The following is a 24497-nucleotide window of genomic DNA, read 5'->3' as shown; positions in this document are numbered from 1 at the left end:
CATTCACCACCCAAGAGAAGCAGAATATTGTCCATCACTAAAACTGTGGATGAGAAGAATTTCTGTACTGCTGTGGGTCAGACTGGAACAAATATAAATTACTGGATTCAATATCTTCCAACTATTTAACCCAGAAGTGGATCCTGGCTCTGATTTTTGATATAAGGACAAGAGTCTACCATGCTCATCATGTTTGGAAGCCCCTTAAAACAACTCAGTACTGTCATATAACTAGACCCACCAGAGATGCCCTCCACCAAATTGGTCTTCATTCCCCAGAGGACAAGGGGCCATTCACTGCCCTTCCTCATGACAGGTGCCTGTAGAGAGATGTCTCTGCAGGATTGACCTCTGATTAGTCCTGTGATGCTCCAGGCTAGCTTGGGGATTAAGAGGTGTGTACCAAAGGAGTTCCCAGGGGCAAGAACCCCACTTCAAGTGGGAAGATGGCCTTTTTCAGGGCTTGCTGCAGAGCTTGCTGCAGAGCCAGCTGCTCTGCAGCTGGAGAGGGTCCATCAGGTGCTGCAGAAGGAGACACGCTGGGCAACACTCCACGGGAACATAGCACTGCAATCCAGGATCCTTTCAAGCACCTGGCCAGCCCTGAGAGTATAACTGCGCTGGCCTTACAGAGAGCTCAGCTGGCTGTAGGGTCCCAATCAGTGCCTGCAGTTTCTCCGTGACACTTCTTCCCTCAGCACTAATGGAGCGGCACATTGCTGTCATCCCTCTGCCAGGATCCCTTTTTTTTTTGCATCACCTGTCAATCTGACATCTCACCATGTGCAACCACTTCTTCGCTCACATTCTGATGCTGGCAAAGACCTCCTGGAAGCAGTCTGTGGTCTAAGGTGGGAAGGCCCGTGCCAGGGACCTGCTGGGCTGGATCTCCCTCTTGTGCTATTGCTGGGAGAGACACTTGGGCAGCGAGTGGCACTGCAGCTGATAGCACACCTGTGCCAGAGCCCGTGGGCCAACAGGACATGGACACCAGGGCTGTTGAGGATGGGCAGGAGCCTTCAGCTACAGCCTTCAGCAACACAGGACCATCCCCTCATCCCTCGTTCTTATACCTGTTCTTTGTATTTCATATTTTTCCAGGTCTTGAGTGGATTTGAAATGACTTATCCCCTACAAACTGTCTAGGGAAGACTTGGGCTTTGCCTTGGTGTCCCCAGCTAAAGACTCCTTCTAAATCCCTTCCTGGGATGTATCCTCTGCCTGATCTTTACATTTCCTCTGTCCTCATCTCCTTGAACAACCTGGTTGCAGTTGCTGCTCATGGCTTAGCAGGAGGAGTGTGGCAAACTCACCACAGGGCGACACACATCTTCCCAGCTGGGTCTCCCATCCCATGCTGCACTCAGGGATTCCACAGCCCAAGTCAGGCATGCTACAGCAGGGCTATGACGACAGGGAGTTAATAGAGATGTCACTGAGCCCAGATGCAGCATCCAGCTGCACGGCAGGAAGAAATGCCAAGCTATAAACCTGATGGCTGAGCTACAGGCTGGAACAAAGCACCAGGGAAGCACCTGGGGCAAGGCAGAGCAGGACCAATAGAGGACATCACAGGACCTGCCTTGAAATGCCTTCTCTTGCCCTCTATTTGGACACATGTGAGTGAGAGATTGAACTCAGCTTCAAGAGGTTACAGCAGTGCAAATGCCCTTCCTCTCCTGCAACCTTTTGCCAACTGTCAGTGATCCTTCAGGCAGCGCACCTGCTCCCACCAGAGGGAGCAGATTCAGTAGAGGGTAGCAAGGAAATTCAGACTGCCTTCTGCCTTGTATTGAAAACCATAACCCCAGCCATTGCCCAGTCAACCTTGGAACCTTCACAGCATGGTGCTCCTTCCGTCCGCTGTTTGCTGCTGCACACTGCTGGGTTGGATGGAATATAGCTAATTTACACCAGAATAAAACCCACTCTCCCTTATAATCTATTTCACAGCTCTGGCTCTTTGAATCACCTGTCTGAAGCCTTTCTAGAGCACAAACTCTTTGTAAGGTCACTGGGCAATGATTTTAACCTGTAGCCAGGGTCAGCACACCTTGCTTTGCCCAAGACCTATGACATGTTCAGCTCCTGTGATGAAAGGCAGCTGTGAGGGGAGAGCACAAAACCTCTCCAGATTGGAGCTGGCATATATCTAGGTTCAATTCCTTCCCATTTACCCAGATCACACTCTCTGATATTACTACATATTATTCTCCTCCTATTGCAGCAGGGTGAAGGTCCTGCTGCAGAACCTAAGAGATCCAAGTCCTTGCACAGCACTAACGACCCAGTGACAGAGGAAAGCAGTCCTGCTCTCTCCCCATCACACCCTGCACACCTCCTCCTACAGTCAATGGGAAGGCATGACACGGCCATCAGCAAAGAGGCTGTATCGCACTAAGGTCAGCTTTGGCTTAATGAACCATGGCTGTTTAGATAGTTCAGACAAAGCAGTGACTTAGAAGTAGGCAGGGTGATGAGAAGAGGTGTGTGAGAAGCATGGTCTGGTGTGGGCTTTGCATCTAACTCTTTTTGCCTTCTCTGGCTAATGGCAACAACACAAAACCCTGTAGTAATGGGGTGAGAACAAACTGAGTGATGACTGTTTGCTTAGTGTGTGACTTGTTGGATAAGCCCACACTAACCTGGGAGGAAAAGAGTTGGTTAGCTGGGTGATTGAAACAGCAAAGCAAGTCAATGTAATCAGCCCAGCCCAGCTGGGAAGTGCAGTGACTAGGCAGTGTGCCAGCTCCAGAGGCTGTAGTGGTAGGTCAGAGCTTACCTATTTGAGGTGCAGGGTACCCGTAGTGCTGCAGTTCATCAGTGTCCTCTCGCTTTCTGTTATCTGTGGACCTCAGCGATTGGCTTCTGGAATTATAGCGTCCATTGGCTATGGCAAGGTAATGGGTCATGTAAATACACTTTGGTTCACTCTGCAAGATCTTTCACTACAAAGGTTACACGTATAAACAACAGCAACCTGCAATGTTCGGTTGACACGATCACCTACTTTCCAACCCCAGCACCCCTGGCCACCAGAACTCCCCAGGACTTTAGCACCGAGCCAACCTGTGAGGCTCAGTCTGGCTGGCAGTTCAACCCCTTGTTCTCAGTGAGAGCTGGGACCATGCAAAATATGATCCCTTATGCTTGGTCTTTAATAAACTGCAATGAATTTCTAGAGTGTCTGTACTCTTTGCTGTACTTGTGGAGGATTTAGCTTTTTCAGATGTGCTGACAATGAATCCCACCATCCCTGGCAGTGTTTTGAGATCTATGGGGATGATGGGCAGTATTTTTTGGTGGAAAACTCTGCCTTGCAACCAACATCTACTTAGCAATGCTCTGTAGAGTAACCAGAAGATGCTGAGTGGAGCAGGCAGGTGAGGGCACGTGAAAAGGGATAGTTCAAAAAGGATGTGTCCTTCATATGCTCTACCCTACCAACAACAACAAGAAGAGGTGAAGGTCTGGTATCAACAAAGTGACATGTACCAACAGAGCTATGGCTGGGCACCTTTCCAACTTATGTGAAAGAGCAAAGCTCCTAATCATAGTGTCTTAACTGAAAATCTCCCACTGAAGACCATGATGTTGAGATCAGAAGGTAAACAATGCATCCACTGTAAAGTAAAGGCATTTAACTCCTGATGGACAGCAAACACCCCTGTTCTTTCCAAACACACACTTCTGCCAGCTTTGCGTTTGCATCTCATGTGGATCAGCCCTGAATTTGCTATGAGGAAAACTAAAATTTCCATTCTACTTGCTATTGGGCATGTTGCAACCCTGGCATGCGCACTTCCTAGTAAACAGAGAAACAACCAAGCAATAGCAACCAAATCCCGCCCACCAGTACTGCCTGCTGTAAATCAGGAGAGCTCAGCTGACTCCACCTCAGTCATGCAGAATAGCAGAGAGCAGGGCTGAGTCTAAGTAATCTGTGATCTGGCAACCAATTTGTTTCCAAACACAAAGTACCAGACAGAGGATCTTTTCCCTCAAGGAGGTAAAACAGTCAGATATCTTTTCAAGAAGTACAAACTGCCAAGAGATGAAATGGTGACAAATTTGATCCCGGAACCCTGAGAAAATTAATAAAGGTTAATGAAGCTTCAGTATGGTGGCATGAGTCTTTATTGCCATCCAAAAAGGGAAAGCAGAGGAGGGAAGAATGATTCAGACAGTGCCTGCCAGGAGACAGACTTCATATTCAGCAGCTTGGTTTGTGGAAGAGGCCCATCTAGTTTTTGAAATTGTATTATCCCCCATTACTTTTGCCCAAACGCAGGACTTAAGGAATCTAGGAAATGGTCACACCAACTCCTCCAAACTTTCCCAGCACCAACTAGTTGCACGGTGCTGGCTGGAGGGGACAGGATGGGGCAGTCACTCATCTTCCATCATCAAGGGAAAGGCACCAATAGCCAGACATCAGGACTACAAATATCCTGATATTTGCATACACCTTGTTTTTATCTGGCTCTTTACTGGAATAGAAAGGGCACATATCTTATGTTCTTAACAGCTACAAAGTCAGGGGATTTTCCTGTGTGAGACTCAATTTTTAAAAAATGTTAACCTCTAACTAGGTTTCCAATATCCAATGTCTTGAGTTTGCTAAGAGGATAGGTTCATTTAGTCCGATATCTGTGACACATCACAAACCCTGCTCCATTCCCATCACCCGTTGCTGGCTATACCCATGCACTTTCATCTGCTCTGATTTAAGTCCTCTTCATGAAAGCATACATGCCACAAGAACACACAAAATCTCCATCTGCAGTAAATCCCAAAGGCTTCCCAGAGATTTCTTCAGGCTAGGAGGAAAAATAGGGGCTGGGCAGCAAGAGCTAGATGCGGAGCTTGGATGGCTTTGTCAGGTGCCCAGAGCAAGGAAGGTGACAATCCCAGAAGCAGCCAGCGAGCATGGATGGATGGACAGAGAGACAGGAAGCAGGATGTAGGGAAGGAAAGATAAAAGAGCAAAACAAAAGTTTTAAATGCAGCCTGGGCATCCTGGACCTCCGCTCTCCAGTTATTTGGGCCCCATATTACTGATATGACAAGCTTGTGCTGTGGTTGATCATCCTAATTAAAGGCAATCATGTCGAATGGCTGAGTGTGTGACCTGTCCAGCTTGCTCCAAAGCTCCCCCAGCAAAGACTGCCTCCAGACTTATGCTGGCATTGCTCCATTGCAGCAAAAGGCTGCCTCTCCTTTGGAAAAAGTGTTGCAGAGAAGCAGATCTATCTCCATTTAACATGGAGCATGGCTTAGATTTAACCTGGAGAGTTGCCTTGAATATATGCAAAAACCTACTGTGATTCTGGACAAAGCAGGGGGAAGCCAGGTCCTTCATGCACAAGGCAAAGTTGGTACAAGCGATGCTTTGCTGTGGTTTTTATGCACCTGAACTTTATGGGGTGGAGGCCACAAAATAAAAACAGTAGGGAACTGGAGAGATTTCAGCAGCCCACTTCCCACAGCAGGATCAGTGGAGACGAATGGTGCCAGGATCAAAGGAAGACCTAGACTTGATTTACATCTCTGCTGTATAAATGCTGTGATGATGGCACATTTTTGAAATACCCAGCACCTCAGAGAAGTTATCAGGAAGGCTAGAGAAATAGTGCCGATTATGGTTGAAACACAGAGACATTTAAATTGCAAGCAAAGGCAAGCATATGAGATTTTGGAAGAACGTAGCTCAGATGTGGATGGGGAGGATGATCTTGCAAATATTTAGGAAAGGGAGGTCCTGTTTAACCAACCTGATCTTTTTCTATGACCACGTGACCCACCTTCTGGACGCCGGGAAGGCTGTGGACATTGTCTATCTGGACTTTGGAAGGCCTTTGACACCGTCCCCCACAGCATTCTCCTCGAGAAGCTGGCGAATCATGGCATAGACAAGTGTACTCTTCACCGGGTTAAAAACTGGCTGGATGGCCATGCCCAGAGAGTTGTGATTAATGGGGTGAAATCCTCTTGGTGGCCGGTCACCAGTGGTGTCCCTCAGGGCTCAGTTTTGGGGCTGGTTTTCTTTAATATCTTTATCAGTGATCTGGATGAGGGGATTGAGTGCACCCTCAGTAAGTTTGCAGATGACACCAAACTAGGTGGGAGTGTTGATCTGCTTGAGGGTAGGAAGGCTCTCCAGAGGGACCTGGACAGGCTGGATCGATGGGCCAAGGCCAACTGTATGAGGTTTAATAAGGCCAAGTGCCGGGTCCTGCATTTTGGTCACAGCAACCCCAAGCAACGCTACAGGCTTGGGGAAGAGTGGTTGGAAAGCTGCCCAGCAGAAAAGGACCTGGGGGTGCTGGTGGACGGCCAGCTTAACATGAGCCAGTAGTGTGCCCAGGTGGCCAAGAAGGACAACAGACATTCTGGCTTGTATGAGGAATAGTGTGGCCAGCAGGAGCAGGGAAGTGATTGTGCCTCTGTACTCGGCACTGGTGAGGCCTCACCTCGAGTACTGTGTTCAGGTCTGGGCCCCTCTGTACAAGAGGGACATTGAAGCGCTGGAGCGTGTCCAGAGGAGAGCTACCAGGTTGGTGAGGGGTCTGGAGACGAGGGCATATGAGGAGAGGCTGAGGGAGCTGGGCATGTTTAGCTTGGAGAAGAGGAGGCTGAGGGGAGACCTCATTGCCCTCTACAACTCCCTGAAAGGAGGTTGGAGAGAGGTGGGTGTTGGCCTCTTCTCCCAGGTGAATAATGACAGGACCAGAGGAAATGGTCTGAAGCTGCAGCAGGGGAGGTTTAGATTAGATATTAGGAAGAATTTCTTTACTGAACGAGTGGTCAGGCATTGGAACAGCCTGCCCAGGGAGGTGGTTGAGTCACCATCCCTAGAGATATTTAAGAAACGTCTAGATGTGGCACTTCAGGGCATGCTCTAGTGGCAGATATTGTAGGGGTTTGTTGTTTTTTGTGTGTGTGTATGGTTGGGAGTCAATGATCTCAAAGGTCCTTTCCAACTATGAAGGTTCTATGGTTCTATGATTCTATGATGCCGGCAGTAGTGGGAAGAAGCAGCAGGTGACCAACACTTCCAATAAGAACACGTAATGTGTCAGACAGCACCTTGCAACACAATCAAGGGGAAAAAAATGAATGCAGAGACTTTACAGTGGTGTGGGAGAAGGTTTTAATGTTCAAGCATGTCTCACCAGAGCTGTACACTCTTTCATCTATACTCATCCCCCAAACAGAAGGGGAAAAGAAAATAGCAGTATCATTAAAATTGTTCAGGCAAATTGGGGTGGTAGGAATGAAAAGGTGGACCAGAGGAAAGAGTGGAAAGGGATGATCAAAAAAACCCTTGAAATAGGGTAAATGTATCTGTGTAATAAAACCAAAGGAGAAGGTGTTGGTGATGGAGTTCTAGGGGCATCTAGCAACTGCTAAAGGAGTAAAAGTGAGGAGGGCAGAATCTCTAACAACCCCTAACAACCAAGATCTCAGTGGATGTAGAAGAGGGTCATTCTGGAGGCCACTTGGATATGTGGCAATTTCACCACTTTAGGAAATGGCCCAAACCATTTTGGTTTGAACATCTGAGACTTGTGAAAATGTCACTGGGTGAGATACATGACTCTCAGATATGAAAGGTCTGAAGCACCATTAAAAGGGGGGACTGGGTGAAGTTTCTAGAGGCAGCAGCAGGTACCTACAGGACAAGGTGCTCTTTCAGCTTGCAGTGAATTCCAGCCCAGGGAATGAAGATGCTCTCACACATGCGCAGGATATTTCAGCCTGGTGGTTGCAGCAAAAAGGCTATTTTTGATGAAAACCAGGGGCAGCAGAGAATGAGACTGAGGTTCAGTCTTTTGAATATCATGTGGAACATGTGTTTCTTCACACCGTTAACAGTTACACAGCTGAAGGGCTAGATCCTGGACCGGCTTGATGCTGGAAACCCAGCATGGACTGGTGTCACACTTCTACACCTGAGGGCAGGATGCAGCCACCCCTTTCCCAGCCATGGGAGAGATGTATCTGCCCAATCTGCATATTCATAAATGTCAGAGATGCTTTTGCATTGCCTCTGCCAGATGGAATGGCAGGATTTCAGCTGGCTTCTCTGCCAAGTTTCATTCCCCAGGAATAAATGCAGGCCACCTATGTCTCTGTTTGTTCTTGCATTTCTCTGCCACTGTTGAATTCCAGTGCCAGGGTCAGGCCTGTGACATCCCTCCTCTGCTTTGGATGTTGTCCTGCCATGTTGCTCATCCAGGCTCCCCACCACGACTCTTGCCATGCCAGGTTGTAAGCAACTACATCTTTTAGCACCAAGCAGCCAAGAGGAGCTACCAGAGCACAATGGGTGTCCCCGTCCATCCAAAGAGGGTGGACCTGGAGAGCTTCTCTGCAAGCACTTGCCACCACACTTGGGTTGGCTTTTATTTTCTCCCTCTGCAAAACAGCAGCTCCTGGCCAAATCCAACAGATGGAGGAAATCTCCCCTGTCTGTGAAGGAGAGGAGGATATCAATGGGTCCTTTGCCTCTAGCAAGGAAAAATCAGAGTTACAACAAACACTGAATGTTGTCCTTCAGATTATGTCTCTCGAGCTGAACAGCTGCCATGAAAAAAGGCTCTGTCTAAGCCAAGCTGCTGGTACCAGACAAAGTTTCCTTTCCAGTTTGGGATGGGCATTCATTACAGGTTTTCTTCAGTGTTTTACAGCTTTGGGTTTTGCCCATGGATATAACTTACCTGACTCACTTGCTGTTGGGCTTGGGTAGGTATTCCTGGGGAAATTAAGCCAGATGAAAATCATCAAGTGAGAGATGCCATTACATGAAACAGCAGATATGGTGGTCCAAGCAAGTAGAAAAACATAAAGCCCACATACAAGTGGCACCTGTGGAGTCCTTCAGCCGCCCCTGTGCAGTGATTTGAAACAACACTGTAGCCTCCAGACATGTTCAGGATCAGCTCTGGGACCCACATGGCTATACCTATATTTCAGTGACCAAGCTGCCAGAAGTCACACCTCTTGCAAAGCCTGAGAGCCATCATCCCCACTGCTGCATACTGAGACCTGCTGAAGGTCCACTTTGGAAGAGGAAAGATGGCAGGACCTGGAGAATGTCCACCTAGGAGAGGAGCTGCATGACAAGAAAGGTTAGATCCTTCTAATGCGTTTGCCATGGCCAGGCAAAATAAAACAACAAATGAAGCCCTCACAGATCCTCCACAAAAGTTCATCTCAGCAGCTCCAGGGAGCTGAGTGGCAGCACCCAAAATTTTTACCAAGGAGAACATGTCCCAGATGTGGTATCAGACTAAAAACTCTCACTGCTGCTGGATATCCAAATAAACAGCTAAAACAGTCCTGCTAATCAGCTTACAAGCCACTTTGGCAGAAGCAAGGAAGGAAAAGCTGAAGAAAAGAGATGGGCTTACCCTTGTTTTGAAGGTGGTTGTGATTTCTGTGTTATTCTAACCTAACTTACTTGGCCAGCAACTGACTTTACTTTTCAGTGTTGGTATTAGTTTCCTTGGACATGTTTCAATTTACTCCCACAGCAAAGAGGAAAACATCAGAGCGCTCAACCCGGTTTTGTTTTGCTCTTTTATCAGGATTATAGAAGGCCCTTTGGTCAAGGAAAAGAGTATTTTTTCCCGTTTGTTTTCTACAAGAAAATTAAGGTTTCAGCTACTCCACTATACTTGGAGAGCTAGTCAGGTATTATTACAAGCTACTGAAATGCTGCACAATTCAAGACAAAGATGTTCTTCTGTCTATTTCTTCTTTTCTTCTTTTTCTTTTAATTTTAAAAAAAAAAAAGAATCTATTTAACTGCAGTGTATAAGGAACGATTAGGAAAATAACCGTTCAAGCGGAAGAATGAATATCCTATTCATCTCTAACAAATCTATGGGCAAAAGTCAATAAAAGAATAACAGTGACACATTTAAAACAGAAGGATTTATATTCTACCTTTCAATCCTATCAGATTTTGCTACAGATCACAGTAAACAGAAGGAAATGATATGTGCAAAAAATTTAAAAACCCTTTCTGTCTCAAAAGTGCACCTCTCTTGCATGAACCTTTGCATGGCTGCAAAGGCAACAAGGGACAGATTCACTGAGGAGCCAGTTCAGAGCCAGATGCACAGCTTTGGTAGATATGAAGAGCTACAGGTTTATCTTGAGGTAGGACACAGACCCCAAGATGTGCATGAAAAAGTCTTAAAAGATTAATTGTTCATATCTTCTCTCAAATGCTTTCCAGCTTGCCAGCGTGAATGCATCACAACGGGGCTCAGCAGTTTGTCTGCTAAGAGGCCCTCGGGAAAATTAATCAGAATTAACTTATTTATTTCAAAGGGATAAATCAATTTGTGCTGCCCCACTCCATGGGTATACTCTCTTTCCAAACTAGGGCCTTCCACTTCACTCAGGATCCTTTCTTCCTAAATAAGCTCAGCTGAACTAACCACAGTGCAATTAGGAGCAGGAGTTGACTGGGTATCTAATGGAAAGAGGACAGGAAGATAAGCGAAATAATTTACTGAATCATAGCCCTTCCTGGGCACAATCAGGCTTTTCTGCACTCAGGATAGGCTTTGTGTTGTGGAAAAGATGAGTGAGTAAATAGTGAATACATAGTGATTCATCCTTTACTGCTGCGCTCTGCGCAACAAGTGGAGCTGGAAACCCAATCCAGACTTCCAGGCTCCATGGCTGCCCACCATCCTACTTCATCCCTCTTTGCCACAGCCACCTCAAGAGATCTATCATGAAGAAGAGCAAAGTTTTGCCCCTGGGGCAGATCAAGGGAAGGTGTTATGCCCCTTGCTTAGTGCTGGTGAGGCTGGACCTGGAAAACTGTGTCCAGTCTGGGAACTCCCAGTTCAAAAAGGATGTGAAGGAATTGAATAGGTCCCATGGAGGTCTTTAAAGATTATTAGGAATGGGGATGGAAGTCCTGCAAAGACAGTTTGGGGAGCTGGGGTCTTGAAGCTGGGTGGGTTGCCCACTGTCTTTTCTCTCCAGCACAGGAAGAGCACTCTAAAGAGTTTCTTTGCCTGTTGTCTCATGTAGACCCATGTTCAAAGAATGGCCACACCTGCAGAGCCCTCTCTATCCACCCACAGTGACATCTCCACCTTCTTCTCCTTCACAGAATTATCCACCAACACCGTTGTGGCTCTTCCTACAGCTCCATTCAGGCACACTCAAGTCCCACAGCTGGACCTCCTTTCAGGTCCAGGTTCCAGATCCGGGCCCACAGATGGATGCACTCTTACCCTCACTGCCCCAAGTTGCACTTGCATTGTGACTCCAAAGTCATCAGTAAGTGTGGGGGACACAAATTACATTTCCCTAGTGTTGGCAAACCTCAGTGGAGAATTAGCAACTGTGAGTCAAGGAGATGAAATTGAATATACTAGAAGGTTTCATTAAAAAAAAAAAAAAAAAAAAAAGCCTAATTGCAACATGATTTAAATTTATGGAAGTGGTAAAAAATGCATGAAATCATTTTAGTTCTTATTAGACGAATATATTTATGTCCCTTTATTTGAACTTCCCCTTTATCAGGAGATACTTCCCTGCCTTTGAAGGCAGCTGAACTTTCCCTAGTTATTTAACTAGTCAGAGGAGTTATTCAAACATTCTCTACTATGAATTTGAAATAAAAAGAAGGGAATAATTATAATCAGCCATTTGCTTGCATTTGCTGGGCTGAGCTGCTTCTGCTGTTGTTTGTTTTTTCTCTTCATCCCCCTCTCCACTCAGCTAATGCAAAAGAAGCACTTGGGATGAAAGTGCTGCAGGTCACCAGCTCCACCCATCAATATCTCCCTATTGACTGGCGTTGGCAATTTGTCCTCTGCCCTCTGGAGAAGAAGACCTGGAGAGAGCCTGCATTACAGGAAGAGAGTGGACCATCTGCCAAAGACTTTGCCTTGCTCAAGCCCTGTGTTTTGTCTATCAGCCAAATCTTTCTCCACATCTTAACGCTGTAGGCTTCATTTTGTAAAAGAAAGGGACAGCAACAATTCTCTTGACTGGGAAGGTGAACCAAACCAAAAAGGTTAACATCTCTCTTAGCTGCATGCTTTATTTATTTTTGATAGAGGTCCCAACTATCGAAGAAATACCTTTAAGGGTGTACATTTTGCCACTGGTGGCGGATTTATCACCAGCATATGAATACTGCTTATAGATTCCTATATATTAACCCCTATTCCATGGGGTAAAGGGATAGATCTGCAGGTGTGTGTGCGTTGGAAGATGTGTGTTAGAGTGTGCATGCGTGACTGCAAGACAGGCAAGGAAGGGCAGAGCCATGCACAGCCAAAGTCTCATGCACCCATGAGGTTGCTGCTCTGACACAGACCTTCGGCAGTTTCACCGTGTCTCTAGAGCATCCTCCATTATTTATGGTGATGAGGTCGGGATCTTCCCAAGAAGAGCGACCCGCTCGCACACGTGCAAGGGAACATGCCTCCACTTACTATTGCACGCCTTCCTATTGCACAGCCGTCCTTCCTCCAGGACTCCCTCGCAGACAAGACCTTCATTGGGAAGGGGTTTGCAGGTGCGCATGCGGGTCTGCAGGCCTCCCCCGCAGTCCTTGGTGCAGTCACCCCAAGCCGACCATGGGTTCCAACCACCTGGACGAAATCCAGAAAAGCCCCGTCAGCTTCAGTGAGAGCCCAGCACCCAGGAAGCCAAGGCAATGCTGACCCGGTAGACCCTAAAATGTACCCACTGCCAAGACCCAGAACTGGGATATCTTTGAATTTGGTAGGACTAAACACCACAGAGTAGCCCAGAAAGTCAAGAAACAGGAAAGGAAGGGAGAAGCATTGTCTTTTCATTGACTTTTCTTCACCTGTTTCCTATCTCTAAACAGGGACTTTACCTTCCTGGAAACCCTGCCTCATTTCTAACTAGTTCAGCTCTTCCTGTTCTTGCTGCAGCAAAGAAGCCCTCTCCTCTGAGAAGACCCTGTGCCCATTTTGCAGCCTGTTGTTTCCTAACCCCAGAAGGCATTTGCAAAAAGCACTTTGAGATATACATCCAGCATCAGTGAGGTTGTCTCTCCTCCCTCTTCCCCCACACAAATACCTGTGCCTTTGTGGAGACAACACAAGGAAGCTGGAAAGGAGTAGGGGTCCTAGCACCCACACACCCCAAAAGGACACTCCTTTTCCCCACACTGCAGATTCCACCAGCAAGAGAGAGGCATCACTTTCAAGGACAGCTTTGGTGGGGGAAAGATGTTCCCCTCCAGCACCCTTGCAGCACCCATAGAGAGCAATCTGTGAGCATCATAAGATGAAGGTGCTTTTTGGCTTTCCTTCCCAGCCATGCTCAGTGTTGGTGTCAGCAACACACAGCTTTCCCCCTTGTACCACTAGCTACAGCCCTGCAAGCTGATGGATCCAGCAAATCCCTTGCTGCAGGAATGATCCTCCCACTTGCAGAAGGGAAATGTTGAGCCTCTGCAGTCTTCTCCACCCCACATCTTTCCAGCTTGCTGCCAAGAACAACTGGCCCTGGTGGGATGTCCATAAATGATGTCAGGATGGACCATGAAGGCCATCTCGAGCTGGCTTGCCACACACTGGCCAAAGCCTTGCAGCAGGGCGCCTGCAGGGAGCCCAGCAAGGCTTGGGTTTGTGTTGTAAAAAGACAGCAAAGGATCCTGCAGGCTCTTCAAGTGATGGATAAGCTGTCACATCTCTCAGTGGTCAGTTCACTCCTCATTGGCCATATGCAGCAAGCTAAAATCTGCTCTGTAATAGGTCCCTGCTTCTAACAGCTGGTGACCACTTTGCCCACCTGCCTATCGTTTGCCCACCTCATGGGAAGGAGAAGAGGTGGCCCTTCATCCCAGAGGTTACCACTTTCAGATGGATGCTTTTCCTGCTGTGCATTCTCTCATTACCCAAAGTTACCCTTGGAGATGCTTCAGGTCCAAGAAATTCAGCAATGCGCCATGCTCAGGCTCAGATAAAGATAATGAGCTAAAGATACAGTGTTTTAAAGAGAGGAATCACTGGGAGAAAGACAAATGCTGCTTTGTAAATTAAAAATAAAACAACCCTTATTTTCTTTTCCTCACCAAGAGTCAGCGATTTCAGAGATGCAAATGATCCATTTCAGCTGATGCAGCCTCCCTGTATTGCTATTTATCTGGCAATGGAGATCACAGCTGTCCTCTGAGCTGTGGGTTCCACTGCTCCCTGCACATCCTAGGCAGGACACCAGCCATGTCTGGAAAAACAAAGGTCCTCAACAGCCCAGTTAGGTACCATGTGAGAATATATGGCCATTACCAGCACCCCCTTACAAAGGGATGGGCAGATACTCATCCACCTCCACAGAATAAAGCTCAAAGTTCATACTCTACTACCACCAGCGTAGCTGTGCTTTATCTTGTCTCCCAAGACAGAGTGAAAATAAAACATGCTCAGCAACACTCACACCGCTGAATGCAGTGGAAGCTGCTTAGATACTTAATAATGAGAATAACACTTGAAAAGAGAGCAGGATGGAAATGCAGGCTAGTGAACCTGCCAGCAAGGTGCCCAGAGATCCTGGCAGCAATGTGGAAGATGGAGTTGTTATTTGCACACAATAAATATTTAACCTTGAAGAAGACTGTCTTTCCCTTGAAAGTCACTTTCTCTGCTGGTTCCTTTTCTAAACAGCCCAGGGAAACAGGCTTGTCTCTCCCATTTCCTGACAGGAGACAGGTTGTGTTTCAGTTGCAAGAGAGGCCATTGTCATAATAGTAGGTATCCTGTTGCCTTGCTTTACCTGATCGATACCATATCTGTAGCCAGCCACATTTAGGATGTAATCAACTCTTTGCTTGCCCTTTGCTTGCCTTTTTAAGGATGTCCTTAAATGAGGACATGAGTCCTCATCCTTAAATGAGGATGAGAGTAAAGACTCTCACTCCCTTGCAGATTAGGAGCGGGGCTGGGGAAGGCAGAAAGCAGCTCCACACAAGCCTTGGCTAGGCTTGTCATTTATTTGCTTCAGCTGCTTTTTGAGTCAAAATACGTAACTGCTCCAGTGTTTTAAAAGGTCATTTTATACTGTGTTTGTAAGCAAAACACAGACCGATTACCCAAACTGATTGCCTGTCATGGTGTTCCCAGTTTGATGACAGGTAATTCAAACAAGTCAGCATTTCAGTATGTAACCTATTGTGATGATATTAAACCCCTAAAAATATATAGAAATATACATATTTCTGCCTGGTGTCACTACAGGAAAGAGTGGGAGATAGTGTAGGTTCCAGTCTTTGACTTCTTACTCTGCTTGTCCTCAGCAACAGGAGAAAGAGTCGACATAAGATAAAAACCATTATGATCTCAAACCCTTAACTGGAATGAGATCTCTTTATGAGGTCGAGCACAGATATCTTCCTTCCTCTCCTTATTCCTCAGTTTCCATCCCATTTGTGAGTACTAAAGAGAAGCTAGAGAAGTACCAGAACACTTATTAAATCAACATAGGCATTTATAGCCAAGACAAAGGTATTCCCCACTTTATGGAGTAGTCCTTTTTTATCATCAGGTTGTCCCATGGTCCTGACAAATGAAATACTGCAGGTTATTTATGCTGTTTATTGGCTGTCGGATAAACCTTTTGAAATCTCTCTTCTTTTCCTGGGTCTAGTCATTCACTGGTTCAAGTGATTTGTCTTTTTTAGTGGTGCTGTAAACAAGCGGTTAAGGGTCTGTTATATGAAGTTATACCCATCCCATCTTTGAGGGGGAAAAATAATGCTGTGCCATGAGTAAAAGACTTGGCTCTTCTGCCCAATACTTGAAAGCATCTGGCTGGTGGAAAGGGGTGGCTGGACAACAACAAGCAAATGATCTGCCATGGCTGTCGAGCAGTTGAGCCGTGACAACACATAGATGCATTTAGCCCAGTGCAGAACACAGAATCATAGAATCACAGAATGGTTTTGGTTGGAAGGGACCTTAAATATCACCTAGTTCCAAGCCCCCTGCCATTGGGAGGGACACCTCCCACTAGACCAGGTTGCTCAAAGCCCCATCCAACCTGGCCTTGAACACTTCAAGGGATGGGACATCCACAACTTCTCTGGACAACCTGTTCCAGTATCTTCAGAACCTTCTGTCAAGATGCTGCAGAAGAGGTGCAAGTGGGATTTTGTCACTGCAGTGGCTGCACACGTGCTCCATCACTTGGTTCATCAGGAGTGACTTCTTGAGCTGCAACAACCCTCATACACTCCCCATCTTCCAGGAACTGTTCATTCCCACCTGTCTACCGCACAATTCCCTGCTCTGACCACTTTTACATTTCAAGCATGGGGTTGGAGGAAACCTTGCTGATGCTGGAAAGCGAGTAACCCATGTAAAATACAATGCAGAATCCCAATGAAGTTAACAGGACCATTTGCAGACAGTCCCTTTTGCCCCTGCAGTCCCACTTCACCAGCTCTCAGCAAACTGCTGCACCCTGCTGATCGATGCGGGTTGAGTTGCCATCTGTCCTTAATCCATAAATAATGAGACTGCTGCAAATGCTTGATGAAGGATTTTGCTTTTCAAAGGCACTGACTCCTGGGAAGGTCACATACCCAACCCGTTCCCACTTAACGAAGTCTTGCTCAGCTACAGCCTTGCAGAACTGCAGACCTGTCTCACTTTGCTCTTTATTCCCTTTACCTGGAGTAGCTGTGGCTCACACCTCCAGATCCAGAGGTTCCCATCACAAGCAGCAGCTATCACCTCAAACACATGGCAAGGTTGGGCTTCTATCTTTTATTTTTTGAGAATAGTCCTAGCCCCTAGCATGATGAAAACCCTCCTGAAAGGAGGCTGTAGAGAGGTGGGGTTTGGTCTCTTCTCCCAAGTAACAGGTGATAGGACAAAAGGAAACAGCCTCAGGTGTCACCAGCGGAGGTTTAGACTGGATGTTAGGAAAAATTTTTACTCTGAAAGGGTTATTAAGCATTGGAACAGGCTGCCCAGGGAAGTGGTTGAGTCTCCATCCCTGAAGGTATTTAAAAGACGTGTAGACATAGTGCTTAGCAATATGCTATAGTGATGTTTTTTGTCAGAGTTAAGTTGATGGTTGGAATAGATGATCTGAAAGGTCCCTTCCAACCCAGGCAATTCTATGATTCTATAATTTTTGCAGAGATGGCTGTTGCACATGAGGTTGCTGCTCACGGGACTGTTTTCAGTTCCATGGAGACTGTCATTCAGGGGTGCCTTTAATCCAGTTTCTAAAGGGCTTTTTGATCCTCAGTCAGTTCTTATCATGATCACGTACTAAAACAAATTACTGTTCATGCTAGGCTGACCCAATGCATTCTAATTCTCCACACTTAAATGGAGAAAATTTCAACATGGTCAGAATCAACTGGCAAGCTCATATTTGGTATTTCTTGTTCTGAATCTTAAGCAGAGATGCCAAAAGAGTAGGTCTTTCCTACTACAAATTAACTGAGAGAGCTCCACTTAGACGCCTCGTCCAAACACCCTTGATCTTTGGGAAGATTTGCATCCTGATCCGGAGTTTATCTTTGCAGCTGACAGCTGCGATGTGTCTCAGATGCCAGTCAATCATGCCTTTTAATTTAACAGCAATGCCTTAAATTAGATGGCAGTGACAACAGCAAAAACTAAGGAATCAACACAAAACAATCAATAGAGCACAACGAAAGGGTCTTTGCTGACACACTACATCCATCTCCGATTTTGTTTTTTTGGATTTAGCCTCCCACTGACCCCAGCTGCAGACACTTCTTGTTGGCAGCTCTCTGAAACTCAGCAGGCCGGGACATCTTGTGTCTGAAAAACATGCCGAGACTACATAAAGCCACCACAGTTCTGTGTGCTACCACGGGAAATATTTTTAGTGGACCTTCTATCACAGTATCTGAGGGCCTGAGAATCTGCAGCAGCTCGCAAATGAGTGAAAAAACCTGTTATTTCTTATGCAAATAGGTGGAAGGATGCTGAAAAGAGATTAAGGGTGAGATTGTCTTATACCATCTGAAAGTTAAATTTGTTATACAATGGGGAAAGTGAGAGAGCTGCTCCACAGGGTTTTATCACTCTCCTTTCTTACTATGCTGGGAAAGAGCAAGTCCAGAAGGGACTATTTTGAAGACAGCTTCCCATTACAGAAAACACTGATCTTTCCCTGGAGAGCCATGCATTCAGTTTGCTACTTCTGTAAAAGAAAGGAAAAATAATCTTTCAGGAAGGTGTCCCCTCCTCATGCCCCATGCAATGAAAGCCTCTGGCAGCACAAGAGAGTTGCTCTGGTGGTTCATTCTCTGCCTTTTCAAAAATAAATCTCATGTAACACTTCGCTGTTTTGCATATTGTGCACACTAATATCAAAACTAACCCCCCAAGTTCCCTAAGGAGCAAAACCATTCGTTCCAGCTCTTCTGTACAACCTTCCTCTTTTAGATGCCAGAGATTTTGATGAATGATGTATGAACATACACTTCCCTTATTGACCTAGAGAGAAACAAAATGAAAAGGCTGAAGGTAAGTACCCTCTTTTGCCCAGCATCCATACTGTGTGTCATGAGCTGTGTTAGGTTATCTGGCTAATGACAAATTTAATTAAAGTCAAAGCCCCAGAGATGATCAAAGAAATATGACAGGCGGAAGCACCTTAGTAACTACTGAGTGAAAAAGCAAAAGGCGTATCCTGTATGGAGATGGATCTTTCCCTGGTGGAATTGTGAAAGATGCTCTTAGGAATGCCATGCAAACCCGGGGGTTGCCCTTGCCTAAAGGGCTATAGGACTTATTGTCCTATAGAGAAAGACAATTTCTCTCTTTGAGGGAGTTTCAGGGTTGTACAAAACTTTGGAATGCTCAGGAGTGGGGTGGGGGGGAATCAAGGCTGATCCACGTACAAATCACTAGCAAACATCAAGCTAAACTAGCCAATGAGTAAAATAGGGGATATCCAAGACAGGGGCATTGATTTGTACAGCCAGGATCATCTCTTCTGTGCTGCGCGTATTAAAGTCTAATAAATTCTGTATTAACAACAGCCATTATCATACATTAGAACTCTCCTCCATGGAAAGGAGATGGGCGAGGATGGGAAAATGATGAAGTTGGAATAAAAGTTCATAAGTGACCAGGACATGGTAACCAGGGAATGTGTTCATTGTCTTTTCCAATATTGGAATTGAGGGCTGTCAAATGAAACTAGCAGGAGGCAGGTGCAAAAGCAGTGAAGGACATAATTCTCAGCCACAGAGCACGGTCAAGCTGTGCAATGCTTGTCACAGCATGCAAGAGGTACCAAAGTTTCTATGAGAACAAAAAGTAGCTATGGAAATTCATGAAAGGGAAACCAACCAAATACTATTAGATGCAAAGGCAGCAGATCTTGCTCAGGCCTCTGGGATGCAAGCTGCTGAAGGCTGGAAGGATGCTGTATGCTCGTCTTGTTCTGCTATTTTCCCTTGGGAGCCACTGCTAATGAGAGGATATTGGGCTGAAAGACCCCTGATCTGGCCAACAAGATGGTTACTGGCACTTTCCCAGCCACTTGGCCTCTTCCTACCTTAACTCTATTACTATGACTCTCTTTCATGGAGATGTGCTCAGAGCACAGGTCAAGGTCAAGGTCAAGCCAGTATTCCCCACCTCCATTCAGAAAGCTGCTCAAATCACTCACTTCTGGCTACCCAAATAAATGATGTGATTTTTCCAGGCTGCTGGGTGGCCAAAGCTGTCATTAATTTCCATAACATTCACAAGTCCCTGCAAATGAAGGTAAATGAGGCCCAATTTGGACAAACATTTAGGACCAGCTTCGATTTCCCCCTGCTCTGAAAATTGCTTAAGGAGGATGGAAATGAGGCCACAGTGCTCAGCTTTCAAGGAAACCCAGCATAAAGCTGTGCTTATTACATGAATCCCTGCAAATGAAACACCAGGGATAAAGAGGGATTATTTATGTGGAAATAGTGGGGGTGGTGGGCAGGGAAATGAGAAAGGGAATGTTTAGTCTGGAGCAGGAGATCAAATAAGGCTGAGGAAAAGTCTTCCCCTAAGAAAACCGTAGAGGCCTAATCACTTAGCTTATTTCAAAGCAGAGCAGGCAAAATATCAGAGAACAGACTTGTGAAGAAAAATCCACCATGCACCACCGGGGAGGAATGAAATGCTTTCCCACCCTGAACCTCTCCGATACTGAATAAATCACATCAGAGATGAGTTCACACACTATTTGCTTCTTCAAGTTACTGCAGACGGTGGTGCAAAGCACAGAGGGGACATATTAGCATAGACACATGCGTGCCTCTGTACGCTGATAAATATATGAACACATTAAAGTCTAACTGTGTAGTCCAAGTTGATTGAAACCTTTCCTGATATGAATGTCATTCTCTATTTTAATGAAAGCTTGCTCAAAAAGGAAATCAAAGATGGGCATTTGTGAAATTCCCTTTCACGTTCCGTCTGCCCTGGCTTGGAGGGTCTCGGTTTCGCCAAACGCATTTTCACCTTTGAAAAAGTATAAAGGTTTATGCAGAATACTGCATAAACCCGTAAATGCAGTGACATCTTGTAACACCCAGAGCTTTGCAAACCTCATGCAATTTCGGCTTGATTCCTGAATAGTACTTCCAGCTGAAGGATTTCTATGGCCCCCAAGACCGCAGTTTCTCAAACCTCCATGAGCTACGATGTATTTCTCTTTGCTATTATTGCCTCTGCAAGATGAGCCAGGGAGGGACTGAAAAGCTAAAAGACTCACACGCAGTATCACAGGGCTTCTGCTGTACAGCACAGACAGAAGTTAAATTTTCTTGAGGTACGCACCTTACAGGAGGGCATAGAGTAAGTCACCCAGGAGTCAGGTGTCCCCCGCTCAGAGCAGTTTTGCCGAGGAGACGCTGCTCTGTAGACACTATTTGTGGCTCACAGCACTCCTGGCTCCACTAACTGCTCCCAAGACGGAGCCAGAAATGCGAACTCTAGCGCAATGCTGAGGCAGCCGCCTTGGCAGTTATTAAACCAAATATTTAATGACGTGTTGATACGCACAGCCAAACCCTCTTCACACAGAGATGTCAGTAATAAGGATTTTGCCTGGAAGGGGAACGGAGGCGGTTGAAAACCACATGAAAGCGCTCAGTGTGTGTGCACCTCTGAGGAAGGCTGGTGAACAAGCAAGTTGTCAGCAGGCATTTCTCCCTTCGGTGTCCTCTCCTTCGCAGAGCTGTCGGTTACACTCATCCTGCAGTGGGAAGTTGCTAATCCTGGCTGCCTTGCTGGGCAGAGGCTGCCTTTACCAGCTCATCCTTTGACACGTCGTTAGTGTTTTTCATTGCAGAAGGGAGCAGGTTTTAGGCTTGTTTCTGCGTGTAGTTTCTGTCTCTTCCTTTTATTAAGTTCCCTCGTTAAGAGGGGGACAGACAGAATGGTTGGGTCATGTACCACTGGGGCAACGTGAGTGAAAAAATGAGGATGGTGAGACACTGACACAGATTGCCCAGGGAAGCTATGGATGACCCATCCCTGGAAGTGTTCAAAGCCAGGTTGGATAGGACTGAGCAACCTGGTCTAATGGGAGGTGTCCCTGCTCATGGCAGGGGAGTTGGAACTAGGTGATATTTGAGATCCCTTCCAACCCAAACCATTCTATGATTCTATGAAAAAACTGGGGGAGTTAAATGCTGATGTATGTCTAAAGGGGTTAGGACGTAGAGCAGCGAGGAGCTTATCTGCAAGCCAAAGTAAAGTAGGGTGTCAATAAGGACTGTGTGCCCAGGGAGCTCAGGAGGTCACTTTGCTGAGAAAAAAATACCCAGCAGTGTCCAAAGACAGTTAAAACAGCCCTTGCGAGATTGGGTTGCTTGGATTGCTGGGGACCAGAAATTGCATTGTACTGGTGAGCATCTGAGATCCTTGATTGGGTTGACACTCCCACTGGGAGCAGCAATGACATTATGGATTAATGCCCAGGACTGGTCTGACCATGGAAGAATCCAGTCTTAGCCTTCACAGCAACAGGAGAAAATAATGTAGGGCTATGTCTGCACTTGGGGAGTCCAGAGTGAGTGATGGGGTTACTGTACCAGGACAGGTCATGAAGATGAGGAATGAATCTTTGTGCCTTTAACCCTCCCCTGCCAGACCCAATGATACCAAGGGAGAAATCAGGACTACAAAGTAGGCAGTGAGATGCACCGTCTTCCTCTGTACTCCTCTTTTTTTCAGGGATTTGGGGTCCTTGATTGGACCATGGTGTGAAGGGGAGGAAGATTTCCACTCCAAACCCCACTGTGTTGGGAAGTGATGTGGATGTGCTGTTCCCAAAGGTGTTAAAAAGAAAGGAAATCTTTTAAGGTGTTCGTATCCTGTAGGATGGAAAAGATCAGACTAAGTTGAAACACTGAAATTTCTACTGGATACAGCATTGACCTGGGCAGAGTTTGCCCTAAGTTTGTACATAACTGGTAAATATTAGGAGTAATAAAGGATGCACGCACAATTTAGAGGCACTGTGTAGCATTCAGGGCCAATTCTTTCCCTGTATGCGGTCATGAACTGCAGAGAAATGCAAGCTTTCACCTCCACACGGGTCTCTGAAGGCCATCTGAGTGGCCTCTATGAGCCTCTGAAACACCTCATATCCCATTGCTAGTCATTTTCCACAAAACACATCTCTCTTTTCTCTTGGATACCAATTACAGTGGGCCATCTGGTAGGAGAACAAGTCCTTGGCATCAAAAATCCTGAAGTTAACCATGGAGTGTTTCATTCCTTGGTCTTTGCAGGGTCTCTTTGATTTATTTCATAGAATCATAGAATCATTGAATGGTTTGGGTTGGAAGTGACCTTAAAGATCATCTAATTCCAACCCCCTTGCCATGGGCAATGATGCTGAAGAGCTAGTATTGCCATTCTGCTTGTTCTCAGTCTGTACTCTTCTAACCATTAGTTGAGCATTATTGGATGCTCAAATTAATTAGAGAATTTTGGAAATGAAGGAACATGGTTCTTTGAATCTGCCAATGTTTAAGGTAGAAAACAGTAATCTGAGGTATGAGCAGACCCACCTTGGGAATCCTGGCTGAAGATGAGTAAAAGGGACTTATTATATAGCAAATGCCTGTGGTCAGTGGCAATGGTTTCATCACTGTGTCCCATGGGCAATCAGGTCCACCATGTACGGTTCAAGGAGAATTTTAAGGAGCCAGCAGCAGCAGTTTTGCATCTGGGATAATGACCACATGCTATGCAGCATGCTTTAGCATCAAGGGCAAGAAATCAATATCATCAGTCTTGATCAACATTATAATTAAGAGGTTAATATTGATCTTTTGACATTGATGCTAAGGTGTGTTAGGTTCGTGAGTCATTAGCATCGCTGCTGGCAATCTGAAGTTGAGGCACTGTAAAACAGAGTGCAGGCACAGCAATTCACTCACAGATCCCTTAGAGACATGGGATTTTAACGATTAAAGCAATTCTCGGCTTGAATCATAAACAACTGTTCCCGAAGTCATCACCTTTTCTATCAATGGTGAGAGGGGATTACTCACACATGCCTGCTATGTCGCTTCAAAGTCCCAGAGTGACACGAGGAAATGCAACTCCATCTGGTCCTGCAGGCAGCAGACTTGTGGTCTCATCCTGTGTTTTTATCCTGAAAACTAAATAGGAGTTGAGCTCTTGTTCTTCAGAATGTCTTGATGCAGAATGGCCTGTGTGACCATGTTACCCTGCTACAAGCGAGGTGTCCTTCTGATTTCTCTTGTTATGACCGCTAAAAGAAAACGTTTTTCCTAGTGAACATCTGAAGCACCTTCACAGGCATTTTCTAACCCTGAGTCCGCTGAGCAAGACCCTGATACACATAATCTTCAGCCAACAGAGATCAAGGTCTGTCCTGCTTAAAACCGTTGTTTTCTACAGACAAATCTGACATGAAACTCCTTTGATCTGAGGTACTGCTTAAGAAAAGAAAGGTACAGTATCGAGAGCACAGATGATGATGAGATGCCATAAAGGCTCAGCATTAACCCAGGCATTTGTAAATGATTTTTTTTTTCTGATCTTCATATGTGTCATTTATATTCCAGCACTGTTAAGAGGCCTTGAGTAAGATGAGAGCTGTCCTGGGATTGGCACTTTACAGGCAAAACAGTCACAGAGAGTCCTTGATCCTAAGAGCTTGCATTAGGCAGTGCCTAAATGCTGCTGTGATTGGTACTACAGAGCAACAGAGGCAAACGTGTATGGAGAGAGAAAAGGAGAAGAGTGGGTATATTAACAGATATACCGAGGTTCAGACTACTTTACAAATTATTGACTGTACTTAAATGTTAATCATCGTGTGCATTAGGTATTTTTTCTATATGAAAACTCAGACCATCGTCCCTGAGCTATAAGATTGTCTGCACAAACGGGTGGGTTACGAACAGACTAAGGATGTTATTTTCCTCCCAGCGCATTCCCCAAAATTGAGTGGGAATT

At 45.9% G+C, this 24497-nt stretch overlaps 1 protein-coding gene across 17 annotated transcripts in view; it reads right to left on the bottom strand.

Annotated features, from left to right (window-relative positions):
- ADGRB1 (adhesion G protein-coupled receptor B1) overlaps window positions 1-24497 on the bottom strand; it is a 214659-nt gene that overhangs the window by 157353 nt on the left and 32809 nt on the right. For 15 of the 17 annotated variants that reach the window (XM_074577952.1, XM_074577966.1, XM_074577950.1 and 12 more), the window contains exons 2-3: window positions 12480-12638; window positions 2783-2890 (exon numbers count right to left, since the gene is read on the bottom strand). The exons of 1 other annotated variant lie outside the window; for it this stretch is intronic. In XM_074577952.1, the coding sequence (XP_074434053.1) occupies window positions 2783-2890; window positions 12480-12638 (267 nt within the window). The remainder of the gene's footprint in view (window positions 1-2782; window positions 2891-12479; window positions 12639-24497) is intronic. One more of the 17 variants, XM_074577960.1, reaches the window with a different exon arrangement.

The sequence above is a fragment of the Larus michahellis genome, chromosome 2 (genome assembly GCF_964199755.1).
Source record: "Larus michahellis chromosome 2, bLarMic1.1, whole genome shotgun sequence".
In the NCBI taxonomy this organism is placed as follows: Eukaryota; Metazoa; Chordata; class Aves; order Charadriiformes; family Laridae; genus Larus; species Larus michahellis.
The sequence above is the reverse complement of the archived record's forward strand: the minus strand, read 5'-3'. Positions and strand labels throughout refer to the sequence as shown.